The sequence below is a fragment of the Lissotriton vulgaris genome, chromosome 8 (assembly GCF_964263255.1).
Source record: "Lissotriton vulgaris chromosome 8, aLisVul1.2, whole genome shotgun sequence".
Taxonomy (NCBI): domain Eukaryota; kingdom Metazoa; phylum Chordata; class Amphibia; order Caudata; family Salamandridae; genus Lissotriton; species Lissotriton vulgaris.
Genome location: NC_141696.1, coordinates 118,141,251 through 118,162,604, shown reverse-complemented (window position 1 = coordinate 118,162,604; position 21,354 = coordinate 118,141,251). Strand labels below are relative to the sequence as shown.

Sequence of the window (21,354 nt, the reverse complement as noted above, 5' to 3'; positions counted from 1 at the left end):
TAGAACAAAACTGGTGATTCGAAGACTAATGAAGGTGGACGTACGGGTGATAAAGGCTGTATGTTTCAGATGTGGCTCAACTAGCCATTTGACTAACTTTAAAAAGTAAACCAAATTGTTTAAGATGCTGCTAATGAGAAAGGGAGTTTACAAGGTGTGGTACTGAGTGTGCAAGATGACCAAGCAAGTGGACGAAGGAGGACTGCGAGTTTACCTACTTATGTGGTATGCATTGATTTTGTCCAGACCAACCTACACAGTCAGGACAAGATGAATACCATGTAATATGTAGAACAGGCTTTAAAGGACTAATTTGCCCTTATGTTGTACATTCCTCAATTAGGGTTCCTTGGTGGTATAGCCTTCTCTCTATATGAGAGGAGTGCGTGGCATACCCCTATAATCACGTATTCTCCAAGGGTACAATGCCTCCTGTCGACCTACTTGAGTTATGGCAAGCTACGTTCCATCCACTGCCAAGGAGTACAATGGGAATGTGTGTCATTTTGAGACTAATGGACATTTGTGCCTTTAGTCTGTGTTTTTTTTTATAATGGTGGACAACTTGCAGGTCCCCGAACACTAAAGCTTTGCAAAGGTAATGAAAAATCAAAAACAAGAATTGCTAAAAGGTTGGTGGACAACGCCCTATTAATTGACGTTGCCAATGCTTGTTCCGTGTGGTGTGACTTCCTGTTTCGTGAGCGTAGTACAAGTTTATTTTAAACTGTGTACCAGCATTATGCAGCTGAAATGTATCCTGCAATCATGCAGAAAATAATGAATTAAGTTTTCAGCTTAACCCCTTCCATGCTGGTGACGAACCCCAGCCGTCACGCTCTGCGGCGCTCGTGTGCTGATTCCGGCTGGGGTTCGTCACGGCCCCGCCCTGTTCTTTTGTTTACCGCACAGCGGCGGAAACGGCCCAGCATGGAAGGGGTTAAATCGTTTTTGTAAACAGCTAAATTAACTGAGTTTTTTAAATGTTTATAGCTGGATAAAAAAGCCAAGACTAGGGTGGTTTTGTTTTTTTCCCAGCCCTGTACGACTTCGCGTTGCCTGGGTGTAGAATGCACTATGAACTTATGTTCACAAAGTTCTGCCAAGATTTATATTTGATTACAGTTGGTTTTAAGTAAGAAATTAAGTTTATTTAGGAACGTTTTGAGTAGCAATAGATTAATAAATTAGAAAACTTGTTTGGAAGTTGTCTGGCTTGTGTCCTTTGCTCCATGTAAAGATCCTGAGCAACAGCACATAAGAGATTTGAGAGATAATCTTGGCAAGAATATTCAGCCAGGAGTTGGTGGCGAATGAGCTCCTGCTCCTGCAGTACTAGGGAGGAAGCTCATTGAAATCCCTTAGGTTTGAACGAAGACGGCATGAAAGAGTGAGCAGGAATTGTTACCAGTTGAGTCCTCAATAGACTCAAAATGTACAGAGAGAGCCAGCAGGGTAAGAGCTTTCCAAATGCATGTGTCAGTGAATGTTTAAAAGGAGAGTGGCCAGATGGGGTGGTGCCCAACATGTGAACGTAGTTTGTGTACCGGGAGGGGGGCGGAATTGTTACAGGTCACCCCTAAGACGAAACCCTGTGAGGTGTTGTGCTGTCATCTCTGGAATGGTTTAAGGATTATATAGTGTGACTTGTAAATTGTTTGTGTAACACATGGAGTGTTTTCTCTTCTTCTTGTCTTGTTCTTCATATTCCTTTATTTTAACGTTTTGTCCAACAACAATTGTTTTATCTGCATTGTATTATTGAATGTTTTTATTTTGTTATTTTTACGAAGGGAAATGTGTGGTGTTGTGCTGTCATCTCTGGAATCAAGAACACTGCTGCAGGCTTTTTACATGGATTTACTCTTATGCTGTTCCAGAAAATAAAGGAGATAAATTACAATAACTCACCTCCTGTTCGTGAGTTATTTCACCCTGCATTGTTCTGACCATTTACTTGTGCAACGTTGGATATTTTTTAATCACTAGAGTCGATTTATTTCCCATTGAAATTCTGTAAAAACTAGATTGAATTATGGAAGGTTAATTTCAAGGTATACCCAACAGAAGATAACAACAGGGGCGCTTTCTTGAGTAGAAAATATCTCCAAAGAAAAATGTTCTTCTCAAAGCAGTCTACTGTAAGACATCTTGAGCCAGTCACCGTCGAAGAAAAGTTGTGCAAACTTCCCCACATCCAAAATATTCTGAATTTCACATAATACACATTACGGATTTTTTTTCCGGTGAACTTAAATTTTGCAAACCTTTTTTATTATCAAATCGAGCATGATATACTTATTTATGTATGTAATGGTATATATCCAGTTGCTGAAGCTGCAATTGCTCTAAGGTAAGAGCTGGGTGTGTGCAATGTTTCTATTGTGCAAGCAGAATGTTGCACAAATACCAATTATTGGTAGGTTCCTTCTGTTCCTTGGTAGTTTGCAAAGGTTCTTGCTTTTCCTAGGTCTGCGAACTGTCCATCCTTTCCCTGCCTGCAAGCTGCCCATCTTTCCACATGAGTAGCACTGCTGGTTAGTGCTAAAAATGCATGTACAGTTTTCTCACAAATTAACTTTAAAAACAATTTTTCCTCACGTCTTTGAATCTAGACGGTCGATGGCAATTATTTTCTTAATTCAATTAAAAGGTGTATGAAAGTTCTAACCTTCTCGTGAAAAGACGCGTGTGTATAAATGAATGACCTATAGGCACTAAGCATGATATTTGGAAGGATTACTGAAGTTTAAGACAGTGAAACTCTGAACACTCTTAAGAAGAGTGTTCATTTTATCCTTGTTTTACACTGCAGTGGTTATTTGGGGCCATATGTATCAACAACCTGATTTGCGATTCTCAAATAGCGATTTTTTAGAAATCGCTATTTGAGAATCGCAAATAGGGATGTATGTACAAAATCGCAATTTTTTTGCGATTTCTTAGTATTCCTTAATTGCGATTAGCAAATTGTGAATCGCAATCAAGGAATACTTTCCCATTCATTTCTATGGGCCAGGAGGCCCATAGGAATGAATGGGAAGTTATTCTCAATTTGCGATTCGCAATTTGAGAATCGCAAATTGAGAATAATTTCAAGGGTGCAGGGGTGTCCAAAGGACACCCTGTTGCACCCCTGAAATTAGCATGGGTGCACATGTGGTGCACATACATGCCCTAAGGGCATGTATGTGCTTCACATTGCACTTTGAAAAATGCAAAAAAGTGCATTTTTCAAGGAATTAGCAAATTACCACCAATTTGAAGTTGGTGGTAATTTGCGATTCCTTAAGGCCAATTTGCATTTTTTTAATGCTTCTTACATTGCATTTAAGGAATCTCAAATTTTGCGATTCCTTTAATGCAATCGCAAAATAAGGAATCGCAAATTTTGCGATTCCTTATTTTGCACGCAGATTTCTTTCATACATACCATTTAGCACTAATGCGTTCGCAAACGCCGAAATTCTGCGAATTTCAGCGTTTGCGAACACATTAGTGCTTGATACATATGGCCCATAGTTCCACATGGTTTTTTACTCTTTTGAAGCACTGTCATTAATGATAAGAGTATTGCCTTAACTCAATGGCAACCTCTATTATTGACCTCAGAAAGATGATAAACTGAGTGGCCCCACTGCTATGTGGCCTTCTCACTGCAAATTTTACAAAGATCTATTTGGTGGCCGCTCGGCTGATATCTAGGACAGGGCTCTCCGAACAAGCATTACTCCATTCTGACCTGAGAAGGTCCATCGCTCCACAAGATGGCCCCAGAATTGAGGATGATGCCTCTACCTTCTTGCACATTCGGGTCAATCTTTCCTACTTTCACAACATGGAACTCCTCATCCTGAGAAACCTGCAAATTCAGGATGTCGTAGGTGGCGGGGGCATCTCCGTTAGCATCGAAGTATAGATCATCCCCTCCAGGAGGTTTAAAGTGCACGTGCTTCAGGTAGTGAAGGATCTGGGACAAGAAGATATGATTTAAAACACAGCTTGAATATTATAATCACTGAGAATTATTACATAACATAACATACCATTATATAACATGCATTTGTGAAGAACGCACTGTCCCCTTGGGGGCATCCTGGCTATTATAACAGATGTACATGGTAAATCAAGTCAGTGGTATCCCTGAAGATTGGGAAGTTGAGTAGACCCTCTAGGACGTGAAAGCATGACTAAGAGGCCAAGCAGAATCCTGCACTGGATGCATTAGTCCAGTTAACCACCAGACCCACCTCAGTTATGAATACATTATGCAAAATGGAAACCAAAGTTTAATTTGTTGTCCTGTGTATCCATATTCTCTCAAATGTGTATGTATTGCTTTACAGTGCAATAGCGCAGATATATGCCTGAAGTATTGTTCCCAGTTCTTTAAACCATGCATAGCACAGGCCTTGGATCCATCCAGAAGAGTATTCCTATTTGCTCTCTAATTTTACCTTTCAAGGAATGCTCAATTGGAATTCTCTATTGACTATTTTACATCTAAAAAGTAAACTCAATTACCACACAGTTTGTCATATTCAATTATCCCCTATGTGCATTCTTCACAGAAATCAATCATTTTTGCTGCATTCCTACCAGAATTGGCTAAGCCAATAGGGCAAGTTCTGTGGTCATTAACAACATTTGTGCATGCAACACATGTAAACAGCATCTGGGAATGTCAGTTTACATGGCGTTGTCGCATTAAAGCCAGACCTACTGTCTTTGCCACTGCATGTTCTTTCTCCTTTCAGCGTAACACTATGGACTATGAGCCAAAGTTGCAAAGGTCGAATTGTCAAACTAGATGGCGTGAATGTGGAAAAGGTCGGAGGCAGGGAAATGTGCCCTTGTTGGACAAGGGACCTGTAATTACCCCCATAACAGAAAATTAAGAATTAATAAAGCAGTGGTCTATATGACTATACTAGAACCGGACTGTTTATGATTGAGAGACTGCTGCATGGGTGTCTAATGTAGGTCCAGGAGGGCTGTGTCCATGGCAGATATTTAGAACATCCACATGGATCAAATCTTTATACAATGAATCTATATCCAATTCTAAATATTTTTCATGAATCTAAATCACATTTATTTGGATAAACAAAGGTAAAGTTAGACCAAAATTATTCACATTCTTTGAAGCACTCGTTTCTTATACTGCAGAAAATACAATGATGTAAATGAACAAGAAAGTAATAGATTGGGTTTTTTGTTTCTTCTTTAATGTAACAAGGTCTTCCACTCCCTTAAACCAATGCGCTTCGTCGTTATAGGGTGTGACCTACGACTTTGTCAGGGCTGGAAGTAATACAAATATTGGGGTTGTAGTAAATAATGAATAAACAACAAGCACTGTACTGCGCTCTACTCTACTCACGACAATCTACTCTGATCTATGATACTATTCTCCATTGAAAGACACTCTACACAACTCCCTCTATGCAACTCCACCCTACTTTGCTGCACTCTACTCCATCACATACTAATCCTGTCTGCTCTACTGTACTCCACTAATGCACTCTGTGTCACTCCACTCTGCCCAACTATATGACAGTTGTATCATATGAAGCGCAGCAGAGAATAAAAGACAAGAAAACATTCATCTGCTAATGCTTTTTTTTTGGTGTATTATTGTATATCCAATTACATGTGTCTATATATAGCCTCTAATTCAAATCAGTTTGCCTACACTGTGTGTTACACCAGGCCACTCTACTCCACTCCACTCTATTCTACAACATAACACTTCACTCTATGACACTTTAATCCACTCTATCCTGCATGACTCCAATCAGCTACACTTCACTCTACTCCACTATACGATACTTTACTGCACTGGATGCCACTGTTTGACGGTCCTCTCTACACCGCTCCACTCTACCACACTCTCCTCCATTCTTTGCCACAGCACTGTACAAAACTCCACTACACTGTATGCCACTTCATCCTCATATACTCCACTTTATCCTGCAACACTCCACTGTACAAAACTCTACTCCACTCTACAGAACTTTCCAGTACTTTACAGCACACCACTCTACTGTACGGTATGGCACAGCACTCCAATTTATGACACTGTGCTTGACCGCATGCTACGCCACTCTTCTCTAATGACCCTATTCTACGAAACTCTATGACACTTTACTTCACTGTACGCTAATCCACTCCACTGTACAACAATACACTGTACGACAGTCAACTCCACTGTGCTGTAGGCACTCCATATAATGACACTTCACTTGCCAACACTGTACTCTATGATTTGAAACACATTTTTATTAAAGGTTTTTTTTTTTTATAAAATTTTTATTTATAGTATGCAAAGTGAAAAATAGAAAGGGGAAGGGGAACAGAGCAAGGGGATCAAGAAAGAAAAAAGAGAGAAGAACAGGCGACACTCCGCCACATAACCCCACACAGGGGGTGCCAAAAACATGATCGCAAAGGGAGGGGCAATAGGGCATCAAAGCCTGCATCAAAGAGGGTGGTAGCCAGGTAGAGCAGCAGAGGTGCGGACAAGGAGGCCCGTTCATCACAGTGTCCAAATTGTGCCTGGAAATTCCAACAGTTGATGCAATGTCCCCAGCTCAGGAAAAGCAACCCAAGCCCCCTCTAAGTCATAATGGCCATTCTCAGGAGCACAGCAAGTCGCAACAAGAGAAAAAAAACAACTACCCCAACTACCACCCCCTACCCTCCTTCCCTCCCCACCACCCACCTCCCACCCAGTGGTGGCGACCAACATTCACACAATCCGCAACAGTCGCATCTGTAATCAAATTTGGAAGAGATGAAGTGCCCGCAGCGCTGACGGGCAAACTGCCGAAGGCAGGCCTCGGGACAAAAACCTCACCAAGGGGCCCCAGTTGAACATAAAGTTTTTAAAATTCCCCAGGAAGATGTCTGAGAGCCGCTCCAAACTCAAAAAGCGCCATAGCCGGGCGTGCCACAAAGAGACGGCAGGGGCAGACGGGCTTTTCCAAGCGGCTGCCAGAGTCAACTTGGCTGCTCCCAAGCATAACCACATAATGCGCTTATCAGCCCTAGTCTGGTGTTCAAGCAATGGGTCCCTAAGGCCCAGCAAAACGAAGTCCATGGAATTTGGGAGTGGGTAACCCAGTATATCTTTAATGTGGGAGAGAACCTCGGCCCAGAACGGCCGGATGGTGGGGCAGTCCCACCATATATGGCTGAAGTCCCCCAACATCCCACAGCCCCGCCAACATCTATCTGAGGCCGTTGGAAATATGCGGTGTAGTTTAGATGGGTACAAGTACCAGTCGAATAGGAGCTTCATATGGGTCTCCCTGAGGTCGGTAGAGTGGTTATGTGCTGTCACGTCCCGCCACAAGCTCCTCCACTCGCTGTCCGAAATGTCCCTCCCCAGTGTGGTCTCCCAGTGATCCTGATATCGAGGCCGTGGAGACATAGTAGTGTCTAACAGCAGCCCATATAGAAAAGAGATCGCCCCCTTCATGGTGGATGTGCGAAGGAGGAAAGTTTCGAATTTCGTCAAGGGTCTGGTAGTGGCATCCACCACTCCAGGCGACGTCGCCCAGTGCAGGAGCTGAAGGTGTCTAAAGCGCTCCGTCGGCAAAACACCATAATCCCTCATACAGTTATGGAAAGTGAGGGGTTCGGCACCATGGAACAGGTGGGTGAGGGCTCTACAGCCACCCTCCCTCCAAGTCTCAAAGGGACCCTCCGTCAACGCCGGGGGAAAGGCCGGATTGAAATGGATCAGGGTGAACGGGGACGGGAATGTGGTCCACCGGTCATCACTACTCACCGTGTCCCAGACCTTTAACACCGTGCTGGTAGGAGTGCTAATGTACGCGTTTCTGGGCCGGTCCACCTTGGGCTTCCAGGCCAGGTCCCAGATGGAACGACCCGCAACGCTCCGATCCATGTGGAGCCAGTGCTTCTCCGAAAGCTGTTGGGACCACTCCACGAGGACTCTCAATTGGGCAGCCTTGTAGTATAAATGCATGTCCGGAAAGCCCACTCCTCCCTCCAACCGCGGACGCCGGAGAACCGTAAACGGAAGCCGCGCCCGACCGCCTAGCCAGACATACTTCAACATCACGGTCTTCAGCCGACGAAAGTAGTCCAGCCCTATCGGGATAGGCAAGGCCTGAAAAAGGTAAAGGAGCTTGGGTAGGAGAACCATTTTGAGTGCATGAATCCTACCCAGCCATGAGATAAATTTGGGCTTCCACCGGTTCAGTTCCGTACGAATCGACGCCAGCATCGGGGGGAAGTTAGCCTGGAACAAGGCGCCTATGGTAGAGGTCAGTCGCACGCCCAGGTAGAGCAAAGAGGATGATGTCCACGAGAGCGGAGTAAGCAGCCGGCCCTGTTGCACCTCCCCCGGCGGCAAGGTCAAATTTAAGATGTAGGACTTGTCAAAGTTAACCTTAAACCCCGCCACTGTTTCATACTCAGAGAGCACCGAATGGACATGGGGTAGTGACAGCGCCGGGTCTCGAAAGGACAGCAGGACATCATCGGCGAAGAGCGAGATCCTATGCTGCTCGCCCGTAAAGGGGAGCCCTAGTATCCGCTCATTCTCCCGTATCGCCAGCGCCAATGGTTCTATGCTAAGGGCAAAGAGAAGGGGCGAGAGTGGACAGCCCTGGCGCGTTCCTCGGGAATGACGAAAACTCCCGGACCTATGGCCGTTAACCAACACCCGGGAGGTAGGGTTATTGTAATTGGCCTCAATCATTCTTATAAAGTGGGGCGAGAACCCGAAGGCTACCAGCGTTCGGTGCAGGAACCCCCAATCAAAGCGGTCAAAGGCCTTCTCCGCGTCAAGCCCTACCAACACTGCTGGTATGCGGAATCGCTCTGCTTTTTCAATTAAATGGACGACGCGCCGCAGATTGTCATGAGTTTGCCTACCTTTAATGAAGCCAGACTGATCAGGGTGGATCAGAGCAGGCATCAGGTCTTGCAGCCTGCCCGCCAGGATGGAGGAGTACAATTTAGCGTCCAGGTTAAGGAGCGCTATCGGACAGTAAGATGCACAGGAGGTAAGGTCCTTACCTGGTTTGGGGATAATAGTAATCAACGCCTCGGCCATGGAGTCCGTAGTTCTACCGTCAGTGGCCATCGCGTTGAAGAGGGAGACTAAGTGGTCGCAGATGTTGGGCGCAAACGTCTTGTAGAACAGGGCCGTATAGCCGTCAGGCCCAGGGGCCTTATGCAGTTTCAAGGCCTTGATGGCATCCAAAACCTCCTCCCGAGAGATGGGGGAGGACAACAAGTCATACCATTCTCTGGAAACTCTCGGTAGAGGTAGACCTCCCAGAAACTCGGATTGAGCCTCCGGATTGAGAGCGTCGCTCGAATAGAGCGCTTCATAGAAGCGACCAAATATGGCCGCCTTGTCCGCGTCTTTATGCTGAACAGAGCCAGCGTGGTCACGTACGCCCCCGATGTAATCCCTTTCGCGTTTGTCACGAAGCTGCCGAGCAAGGTGGCGCCCAATCTTATTGCCCTGGGAGTAGGAGGTACGACGAAGGTGCAGAAGGGTGAATTCCGCCCTGTTGTTATAATGGGCCTTCAGTTTCCCTTGCACCGCCGTCAGGGGGCGCAGGGTCACCCTGGAGGGGTTCGCCTTGTGCGCCTGTTCCAAAGCGGCAAGCTCCGTCTCCAGAGCTTCTCGCTCTTCCCGCCGAAGTTTATTAAGGTTCGCGTTGAGGGCGAGGCACGTGCCCCGCAAGGAGGCCTTGCACGCGTCCCACGTGTTATACACCGACGTGTCAGAAGGCGGATTGAGGACAAAAAAATCACCAATAGCCTTCCTCATCGCCTTACAGGACACCTCATCCCTCACCAGAGCCGACGGGAAGTACCACTTTCGCCAGCCGTCTCCCCCCGCGGCCCAATGCAGCCCCAGGACCACCAAGCTATGATCCGACAGCGAGAGCGGAAAGATATCAGTCGTTCGAATATCCCCCCTGAGAGCCTGGCTAACCAAAATATAGTCTATGCGGGAATATGAGCGATGGACGTGAGAGAAGAAAGTATAGTCCCTGACCTGTGTGTGAACAAAGCGCCAGCTGTCTACCAGCCCCATTTCACCCACTTGACGCTGTGTTTCCTCCGAGAAGACGCCAGCATCTGCCCTGCGTGCCCCAGAACTATCCAAGTCCCTGTCCCACACATGTTGAAGTCTCCCAGCATGATTAAGTGCCCATCCACAAAGTCCCCCATCTTATCCAACAAACATTGCAAAAAGCCATTTTGACCTGCATTCGGAGCATACACCACGACAAAGGTACACAAGCGATCATACAGCGTCCCCTTCACCATTAGCCAACGACCCTCCTTATCAACGCTCACCCCCAGGGGTTGAAAGTGGAGGGAAGCCCGGAAGAGGAGGGCCACCCCTCTATGCTTCGTGGGCGCGGACGCCCTGTAGATAAGGGGGAACTGCTTATGGCGAAGTCTCATTTCGTCCCTCCTAGCCAGGTGGGTTTCCTGAAGAGCAACCACATCCAGGTGATGGTCCGAAATGTACTTCCAAAGTTTCTGCCGCTTCTGCGGTGAATTGAGGCCCTTCACGTTCCAGGTGCCTATACTAACAGGCATAATGGGGATCTAAAACTCCACGCTATGTAGGCGCCCAGACATCCACACTCCACTCTTAGATCCCCGTCACACACTGGATCCCAATCCCATCGAGGACAACTACTCATAGGGTGCCAAGGAAAAGTCCCTAGCCACAACCGCACAGGAGGGACTACATGCACTCCCCCCCAGCATCCCAGAAAGGCCTCTCCTCCATAGAGCACAAGAGCCGAAAAAGCACCATCATAGAGCAAAGGAAAAAACGCAAAGGTAAATAGCACTGAAATCACCAACATCACGCATCCATCACACACGGTCACCACCACACCACCCCTTCCCCCCAACCCCAACCGCCCTGTCACCGTACCCACACTCAGAGCACCAACTGTCCCACCCCCCTGCAACAACCCGAGAACCAAAAAAACAGAGCACAAGGCCCGTAACCTGAACCAAGCATTCAGCAGTTCCAATGGGCCACAGGTCACAAGGTCCACATCAGACTGGAATCGGGGTGGGGGCACCAGTTCGGGGGCCCCCAGGGCCAAGGCCCGGGGTGTCTTCTCCAAAAGTACCATAGTGCCCCAGGGCCGTAGGGACAGAGACCCTCCGGCGCCCGACCATCGAGGAAGTCAGGGATCATGCCGCTCCAGAGCTTTGCTGAGTATCTGCAAGCGTGGCCGAGGCCACCGACGCCACCGCTGATCCTCTCTCCTGCAAGCTGACAGAGTGGTCCGGACGCAACCGGTCTGGGGAAGAGCCAACCCGGTGCCACGATGAAGAGCGACGTCGTCGTCGCGATGGCGAGGACTGTGCCGTTTGAGAAGAAGGGTCGTCCTCCAGCCCCAGCAGCTCCCTCGCGGCCTTCAGAGAGCGAATCTGTGCCAGTCTGTTCTGCCACCGAAATATAATACGGAAGGGGTGTCCCCAGGAGTAGGAGATGCCACGCTCCCTCAGAAAAGCAGTCACTGGCCGGAATTCTCTCCTTTTTTGAAGCGTGGACGCCGCCACGTCCTGGAACAGCTGCGGCCGATGGCCACGAAATTACAAGGTGGTGATGGCCCTAGCCTTCCGGAGGATGCGTTCCTTCGTTTGGAAGTCATGTACACACGCGAGGATGTCCGGGGGGGGGGGCACCTCCTCGCCTAGGCAGGCCAACTCTGTGCACCCTATCCAACTTGATCTCCTGAACGTCTTCCTCGTCCAACACTTGTAGGAATAGGGCCTGCACATATTCTCTCAAGTCTCCAGCCTCCCCCTCCCAAGGGACCGCTCTGATACGAATGTTGTTTCTTCTGGAGCGGTTTTCCAGGTCCTCGGCGTATGCTTGCAAGTTCAGGTTCTGGTCAGTAAGGCGAAGAACGTCTTGTTGCAATTGGTGAACGTCATTCGCCATACTTAAGTCATGATCTTCTAAGGTGGCCACCCGCTCACCAATTCCGTCCACATCTCTCCGGACCTCCCGTAGGTCCGACGCTAGCTGAGCGCGAAGCTCGGAGATGTCCTCTTTGATAGAGGCGAAGAGTTCCGTCATGAACGCCTTGGTGGCGGGCGCCTCTTCGTCCGCTTGTCTAGTCGAACCACTAGCTCCGGGGGAAGATGGCGGCTGTGATGCTTTGGAAGCTTTGTCCTTCACCGTCCTCCCCTTGCGCGGCAAGTTCGACATCGCGGCGGGGCTGTGGAATCAAGGCTACTGGGGACGTAGGCCGCTCAAAAGTACCTGCGTCACGGGCAACAGCTGCCCGATTAAGATGGCGGCGTGGGAGCGTCCCGCCAGAGGCCCAGAATGACGACAGTAAGTCCGGGGTCCCCGTCTCACACAGCTGGGCCACAAACGCAGCCACACGATACCACCAGTGCACAACTTAGTCCACTATCACCGGATAATGTGGGCCGGGCAAGTAGTCCGCAGAGCAGAGCAGGCCTCTCAGTCCAGCCAATGTCCAGGCCTAGGTGCTCCGCGCAGGGCCAACAACCCCGAGTCGCAGGCGGTGCAGGGCACGAGTCCACACCGGGCGGCACAGTACACACAGGGACGAGGAGGACGCTCCGACCCAGTAGTGGTCGCGGAGGGCGCCGCCGCGCTGTTCAGAAGTAGCCGCAATCAGATTGCACGGCTCCGCCAAAGATCCGGGGCTCACCCTCCACGTGGTCGGCCGTCTGCCGGGCCTCTCAGTCCCCTACAGCAAGGAGCTCGCTATCAAACCAGTGTCCCGGCGTAGAGGAGGGACCTCGATGGCGAGGGGAGGCCGAGGGCGACCGCCACTCTGCGATGCCACGCCCAGCCGGCGCCGAGTCGCTGCACTCCCAGGCGGCTTCTCTCCTACGCGAGGCCGGCGCGCAGCAGGCCCGATGATGAAGTGCACCTAGTGGCGTCGTACGGCCACTCTGGGACTCGCCGGGAACACCGGACCACTCCGCTCGATGCCGCTGGCCCCTGCGACCGTTTCAGAGCCGAGTGGCGCCCTGAAGGCGATGCTGTACAATGCTTAGCAGGTCGGGCGCCAGAGCGACTCGAAAGCACGTCTTACTCCGACGCCATCTTGGCGACGCCCCCTATTAAAGGTTTTTTAGAACATTGAAATTGAAAGAAAAAACAAAGGTTAAAGCTCAGTTATAGTTTGGAAAACAATTTTTCCCCAATACAAACCAGACTTAAAGTCAAGTCAAGTCAGGGTTATTTGTATAGCGCACAAATCACATCCGGGGAGTCTCATGGTGCTTGCAGACATCTCTGACAAAAATGTAGGGCAGTTAATTTGCAAAGAGCCAGGTCTTTAATTTCTTGCGGAAGCAGCTGTGTTCAGGGATGCTACGGAGGTAAAGGGGCATTTTATTCCATGAAGCGAGAGCCAAGGAAGAAAAAGCACAACGCCGCTTCTGGACATTTGTATTCTTAGGGGTGTCAATGGAAATTCCTTATTGGATCCGATACCATCTTAATTTTTTTGACCCATATCTGGGACCTTTCTCGTACATATGTCTGTGGACCAAGCACAGAGTTTTAAACAAAATGCGCTTTTTTACCAGGAGCAAGTAAAGGCTTCCTAAGCATGCAGCTGATGAAGTTCTTTGCGGGAGTGTTAGACTTGGCTGTCTCTAGTTGGCAGAGGTATACACTTCTGACAAATAGGGACTCACCTCCTCTAGTCAGGGCAAGGGGATCACACACTTAGATAACCCCTGCTCACCCCCTCGGTAGCTTGGCAAAGCAGATAGGCTTATCTCAGAGGCAGTGCGTTAAGCATTTACGACCACATACAGTAATAAAGTGAAGACACTACAAATGGACACGACACAGTAGTATTATAAAAATACGAAGGTTTATATAAGGCTTAGCACAAGACCAAATAACGACAAAAATATACCACAATCTTAATAAATACTCTTGGAAGGAAAAATAATAGTTCAAGCGTAGTTTATTCTTAGCACAAAGTCCTTAGTAACAAAAGGCAAGTCTTCTTCTTTGGATCACAGTTCTTGGCAGCAATATAACCCACACGGGAGTCACACGACATCAAGGCAAAGTTAATCCAAAGGTTCAGCGTCGACCGCGAGGAGCGCTACGTCGAGCCCGGAGTCACACGGACCCCCAACAACACAGTACCTTGGAAAAGTGAAGCACACGATGATCAGTGGCATCGAGCAATCCGGCGTCGCGTCTTCGGTGTCGATCAGGCCTCAGTAGTCGTCGATGTCGATGGTGGTGTTGCAAGAGTGAGCAGCGCTCGCGGCATCGAGAGGGCTCAGGGTCGAGGCGTCGGTAGCGGCTTCACTACTAGCGTCGATCGGGCCCGGTGGCCGGCGTCGAGGAAGCGGGACACTGGAGCCGTTACTCACGATGTCGAGCTGGATTCGGCGTCGTCCGTCGGCGTCGAGATTGCTGGATTCTTTCAGAGGTGCAGGACTTTCAGGTTCCAGCAACAAGCACTTTAGCAAACGGTGAAGTCCTTTAGCCCTGTGAATCAAACAGGAGGCTGGCACTCTTCCAGCCCTTGGAGATTTCCTTGGCAAAGTTCGAGAGTACACACTCAGTTCCTCTCTCCTGGTTCCTTGGCAAAAATAAAGAAGCAACTGCAGGATTCCCCCCAGCAAACAGCACTCTGGCAGAAGGGGTAGGCAAGTCCTTGGATTAGCAGGCGGCTTCTTGTCCTTGGTTCAGGGTTCCTTGTCAGAATTGATCTACAGAATTGATCTACAGTCCTTCTCTTATACCCCTTTTCGGCTTTGATCCCTTTGTCCATGCAGGGGAACTCCCCCTCATTCCGGGTCTGTGGTGGGTGTAGCCAGGTGGTGACACCTGGCCGATTCACGGTGCGGGGCTGGGTCCTCAGACGCCCAGCAGGAGGTGGAGCCAGTATTGTCACTGGCAGGAGCAGAGCTATCCGTCGCTCGGCAGGAGGTGGAGCCAGCATTGTATCGGGCAGGGTCGGCTATCAAGAGCTACTCTTCCCCTATTCTCAATGCAGATGTACCACTCACCCCACACTGTCTCATTCAGAACTCTGAAGCCACCCAGCCCAGGTCACACACACACCAAACCAGCAGAAACCAGAAATAGTTAGACAAGAAAATAGTCACTTTCTAAAAGTGCTATTTTCAAACCCAGAGTCCAAAAACCATCCACCCAAACGGATGCGTTATCAAACCCCGAGTTCAGGGATACCAAACTCGACATTGCACCATGCTCCCTGAGCCCGCTAGGATCATACCATTAATAATCCTGGCAGCCCATTCTAACTAATGGAGAGCAGGCGACCTTACGATAGTGAAGTACGAATATGGCGGTAGTTCACTATTAGGACATGCCAACTTCGTCAGGCTTGTCCTACCTTATACTTACAATGCACCCTGCCCTCGGGCCTACCATAGGGGTGACTAATATGAAGTTAAGGGAAGGTTTGGAGGACTGGCAAGTAGGCGTACTTGCGCAGCCCGCGTGACAGTACAAGACTGCACGTAGGTCTCGCAATGACAGACCTGTAGACGTACTTTTACTAGGCCGCTCGTGTGGGTGGCACAACACGTGCTGCAGGCCCCCTTTATATTTACAAGCCCCGGCACTCCGCGTGCACTAGACTAGGGACTGACAGTAAACCAAATAAGCCAAACATGGAATTCAATCAATACAGTAATTTAACATAGGGAGCACTTGCACCGCGGCACTGATCAGCAGTAGCACAGTGCCCAGAGCGATATACCAGCAAAAACATCGTAACCAGAGGAGGCAAACAGAATAAAATGGAGGAGAGACTCAAGCCAATGATGTCAGGTCTAACACAGAGGTTGAGAATCAATCGCGCGGCAGTGTTCTTAAGAACTTGGAGCCGGCTCAGGTAGTGTTCCTTTATGGGTGCCAAAAGTGCATTTCCATAGTCCATTCTATATATGATTAGACCTTGGACCAAGGGTTTTCGAGCCTGAACAGGAATCCACTTGAAGATCTTCCTCAAACTACGCATTAGTCTGAAACAGGTACCTATGATGTAGTTAATTTAATTTTTCATGGATAATTTATTATCCATGTAAAAGCCCAAATTCCGGACTGATTCCTTTGGCATTGGACAACTACCTAGCCTGGTTGGCCACCAGTCATCTGTCCAGTGTTCAGCCGCTTTGCCGAAGAGCATAATCTCTGATTTGCTGCCTTTTAACTGGAGGTGGTTGGTGGTCATCCATTCCTCAACATGAATCAGGCAGTTTTGAAAACCTTGTTTTGTTTCATTAGGATCAGAGCCCTGTGTGACTAGAATCTGGGTATCGTCGGCATAGGACAGAACATCAAAGCCATAGGCTCTGATCACTTTGGCCAAGGGAATCATATAAACATTAAAAAGCGTCGGACTCAAAATGGAGCCTTGCGGAACGCCCATCTTAACAGGTCTCTCACCTGCTCTGTTTTTCCCAATTTGGACCATTGTTGTACGATTGGATAGATAGCTGGAAAACCACAGTAGGGCATTTCCTCTGACACCAATCTCCCACAACCCTTGAATTAAAATGCGGTAGGAGATGGTGTCGAAGGCCGCCGATAGATCGAGCAGGACGAGGATGGTTGAGTGGCATTTATCCAACGCCAGCCTGATATTACCAACAACCTCGACCATAGCAGTCTCTGTGCTATGTAGAGCCCTAAAGCCCGATTGCGAAAGGTCCAGGAGCTCATGATTTTCGAGATGGCTCACAAGCTGCTTGTTGGCAAGGGATTCCAACATTTTCCCAAAATATGGGAGAAGGGAAATGGGCCGATAGTTTAGAAGGATATTCGGGTCGGCCGTGGGCCTTTTCAGAATGGGTCTGATTTTTGCTGCCTTCCATATTGTTGGAAGGTCAGCATCCGCAAATGATTTATTAAAAAGATTTGTGAGATGATCCACTAATGATCCACTAAACTACACAGACATTTGAAATTCTAAAGTTATAGTTATAACTTTGATTGACAATTTATTCACCACCTTAAGTAGCACCCCTTAATACACACTCTTTTCAGCTCGCTTACCTACAACACTAACAGTAACACACCACTCTAAGATGCACTGTGTTCTCAAAAATTACGACTTTTCACTGTAAAATACTGCACTGTACGCAAACCTCTGCCATGCTACTGTATGACAGTGCACTCAACAACACTGAACTGTACGATACTCTACTCCACTAAGCTACACTCAATTCCACTACACACTCCAACATTGTATTATCATCTATGCTACTCTACAACACCCTACTCAATGGCACTTCAGTCCAGCACACTTATTTCAAGACACTACAGTTGCCGACACTCCACTTACAACACTCATTTCTATTATTCGACACATCACTAAACTATACAGCATGCTGATCCACTCTATGATACTCCACTGCATTAAACAACACACCACGCCACTCTACTGTGTAACACTTTACTCCACTGTACACTATGTCACTTCCCTGTGCTCCACTCCAATCTATTCCATACTACTATAATTCACACTAAGACACTTGACTCTATGACACTCTCCTTCACTGTACTACCCAACTCTCCACTTAACAACACTCCAATGTATGACACTTCACACGATTTGAGACATATTTTTTTTTTTAAATAAAAACCATTGACCTGCAGTGGAATTTTTTTTTAAGGATAATTTATAGTTAGAAATACTTTATTGATTATTTCTCTACAAACCCAACTTAGACTACAGAAACATTAAAACTTTTAAAGTTATAACTTCAAATTATGATTTACACACCACCTTCAAATTATTATAAGTAGTGCACTTCTGTACATAGCTTGGTTTGTAAAGGAAAAAAAAGGTTTGCCTAAATAAAACTGAGCTGTAATCTTTGCTTTTTTTCTTTAAAAGCACACACAACTGTTATTGCTTTTGAATGCTCAAGTGTTGTTGCCTTGTATTGATTTGTCGCCTTCTCCAACAATTAAACAATTAAAAAAAGAATAATAATGTAAAATCTTCCCTCCAATCCCTCAGTAAATTAAATCCAAGTTTTACCAGGTCACAATTCGTTCAAGACATTTTCTGTGGTCCAATAGCTTATATAACAATTCTCGACGATCAGGCAGGTGGCGCTTTAATAACTCACTAAATTTAGAGCCTTATTTCAGCCAACATTTTAGCTCCTTTGCATATTTTGACATTAACCCCACTCCTGATTCCTTTTTTGTTATGGTTTGGGACACTTATAAAGCAGCTGCCAGGGGGTTTATAATAAATTTTGTATCACAAAGAAAAAAAACCCGAGAGGCCCAGTCCACTCAATTACTTAACAATATTAAACAACTAGAGTACACATACTATCAATCCAATGACGAGTCTTCCCTGAAAAATCTTATTGACGCTAAAATTACTTTTAACAGACTATCTATGAACACAGCTGCCTCCTTTTTATTGAAAAGTAGTACTCGCTATTATGGAGGTCAAAACAAAATGGGGAACTACTGGCTAATTATTTCAAAGTAAGGACAAACAGAGCTAAAATAGAATCTTTACAGGGTCCCTTGGGAACTTCTCTTTTTAAAGATAACGATATATTAAATTCCTTTTTTATAAAAAACTCTACTCTCCTGAAGATCAACCAATATAGTCTGCTCTCTCTTCATATTTTCAGTCCATTATCTCTCCTCCCTCCCATCAATCTGACTTTGATTCCTTGGGGTTCAATATTTCCCTATCAGAAATTTCCCATGCAGTTTCGGTATTTAGAAGGGAACAGGATCCCGGACCTGATGGTTTCACTATTGAATTTTATGATCACTTTGCAAATCTTCTCTTACCCATTCTTCTAACTTTATTTAATTATTTTATCGATAAAGGTATCACGCAATCCACATTCCAAGAAGCCTTGATTTGTTTAATCCCAAAAGAGGGTAAAGACCTCACTCTCTGTAAGAACTACCACTCTATTTCCTTAGGCAACACTGATTACAAGATTTTTGGTAAGATCCTGGCTCTGCGTATAGTCCCCGTTCTACCCGATCTCATAGGCCCGAACAGTCTGGTTTTGTTAAGGGAAGTCTGGGTTTGTTAAGGGAAGATTAGCTTCTGACAATTCTCGAGTCTTTTTTTAACATTCTGAGCAAGGCCTCATCTTTAAATCATCCTATTGCTGCTATTGCTTTGAATGCCGAAAAAGCCTTTGATAGGATTGGTTGGGACTTTATGTGCCATGCTTTAAAATGGGCCGGAATTCCATCTAAGTTGATTACTTTAATTTCTCTTATATATTCAGGTCCCAAAGCCTCAATCTTTTTGAATGGTAAAACTTCAGATTATTTTTCACTACTTAGAGGGTTACTACAAGGGTACCCCTTATCAACTCTCTTATTTGTCATAGCGCTGGAACCCTTTTTAACCAAACTTAAACATAATACTCTCATTACCGGTTTTCAATATGGTCCTCATCTGGTTAAAATGTCAGTATTGGCTGATGATATTCTGTTATATTGTTCTAATCTTGCAACCTCTCTCCCCAATTTTCTTCAGCAAGTAACCACATGTTCTCAGCTTTCATGATAGCGACTCTACTAGTAAGTGTGAAATTTTGCCTTTAAATGTTTTATGTCAAAAACACTTTTTGCCCACACAGGTTTTTCTTGGCAATCTTCTAAATTAAAATATTTGGGCCTGTGGTTTGCTCCAACAATTTCTGAAACATTAAAATTAAATTTCGACCGAATTACTAAAACATTAGATGATACTATCACGCGCTGGCATCCTCTCTTTCTTTCCTGGTGGGGCCGAATGGGCTTGATTAAAATGATGCTTGTTCCTCAGATTTTATTTATATTTTCCATGATTCCAGTCGACATTCCATAGTATTACTTTAACAAAACAGACTCCCTCCTAACAAAGTTTCTTTGAAAAGGCAAACCCTTTCGTATAGCCTTGTTGACTTTAAAAAAAAAAAATCAATGGAGGTCTTAAGTTTCCTGATTTTAACCCGTTAAGCGCGCCGAAAATTCCGCCCCAGTGCGGACGTTCGATTGCGCTAACGGGAATGGAACGTTCAGCGAACGTGCGCAGCACTAGCGAGGTAGTGCACGCGACGACCGCTGAACGTTCCCCGCACTTAAGGGGTTAAAACTTACCACTCTGCTTTTTTCCTAAAACAAGCTACCCGCAGGCTCTCCTCGGAACCCCCTTGTATTTCCTCCACTGTGGATAAAATTAGAGACATTACTTATTACCCCCTTTGATGTTCAGAAAATTCTTGCTATTACTTCCCAAATTTTTTTTTACATTCCCCTACCCTTTTTCATTCTCATAAACTCTTAATTCCTCTCTTACCCACTTCCTATCCTTCAACTAATTCATACAAACAACAACCCATTTAGTATAATAAATCGTTACAAATTAAAAAACGTTATATATATTGGAAGAATTGGCGTTCCAAGGGTCTGCATTGGATCTCCAAACAAAGGGGTCAATTAGGTGTCCGTCATCCTGTCGGGGCATGGGACCATCCGCCACAGGGGCGGAGGTCCCGTGCCTTGAATTAGGATGCACCCGCCACAGTGGCGGGTGCATCCGCATTTTTAACATTGCGGCGGGCGGTGCTGAAAGCACCGCCCGCCGCAATGCTAAAAATGCATGTTGTGTGTTTCAAAGCACAACATGACAGGCACCGTGCGGTGCCTGTGTGGCGGGTGCATCCGCATTTTTAACATTGCGGCGGGCAATGCTGAAAGCACCGCCCGCCGCAATGCTAAAAATGCATGTTGTGTGTTTCAAAGCACAACATGACAGGCACTGTGCGGTTCCTGCCATGTTGTATTTTGAAATCCCCCCATGTGCACCCCCTTACCCCTGGGGGCCCGCAATGGGCCCCCGAAGCAAAGACCGTATGCCAATGCCGCCACGGAAAGGCATTGCCCACAGCACTTCCTAATATGGCTGGCGGTGTCTGATAGTCACCGCCACCGTATTAGACCATTTTCACCGCGGTCACAAGGCGACCGCGGCGGAAAAACGCCAGACGGTCTTTCCGTCCGCAGCGGTCCCCCCGCCATTGTAATATGGCGGGGGGAAATAGGTGGCGGATGGGCACGGATGGCGGCCCCAGAGTATTCTTTACGAGCCTCCTTTAGACCACAATATGATCCTATATATCCTGCCTATAACCAATACCTTCTCACATTACAAAACACTTCCAATCCCCCTACAATTTGCTTAAATCTCTCCCCAATATTAGATACTTCTCCCTCTACCTCCACTATTTATAAATCCTTACAATTACACCTGGATAGACAAATCAAGGACTGAATTAGCTTGGGAA

General features: G+C 46.7%; 1 protein-coding gene across 1 annotated transcript in view; it reads right to left on the bottom strand.

The window, feature by feature from the left end:
• LOC147693570 (vomeronasal type-2 receptor 26-like) overlaps nucleotides 1–21,354 on the bottom strand; it is a 126,210-nt gene that overhangs the window by 89,433 nt on the left and 15,423 nt on the right. Inside the window, exon 2 of the mRNA XM_086936050.1 lies at nucleotides 3,743–3,970. Within this exon, the coding sequence (XP_086792176.1) occupies nucleotides 3,743–3,970 (228 nt within the window). The remainder of the gene's footprint in view (nucleotides 1–3,742; nucleotides 3,971–21,354) is intronic.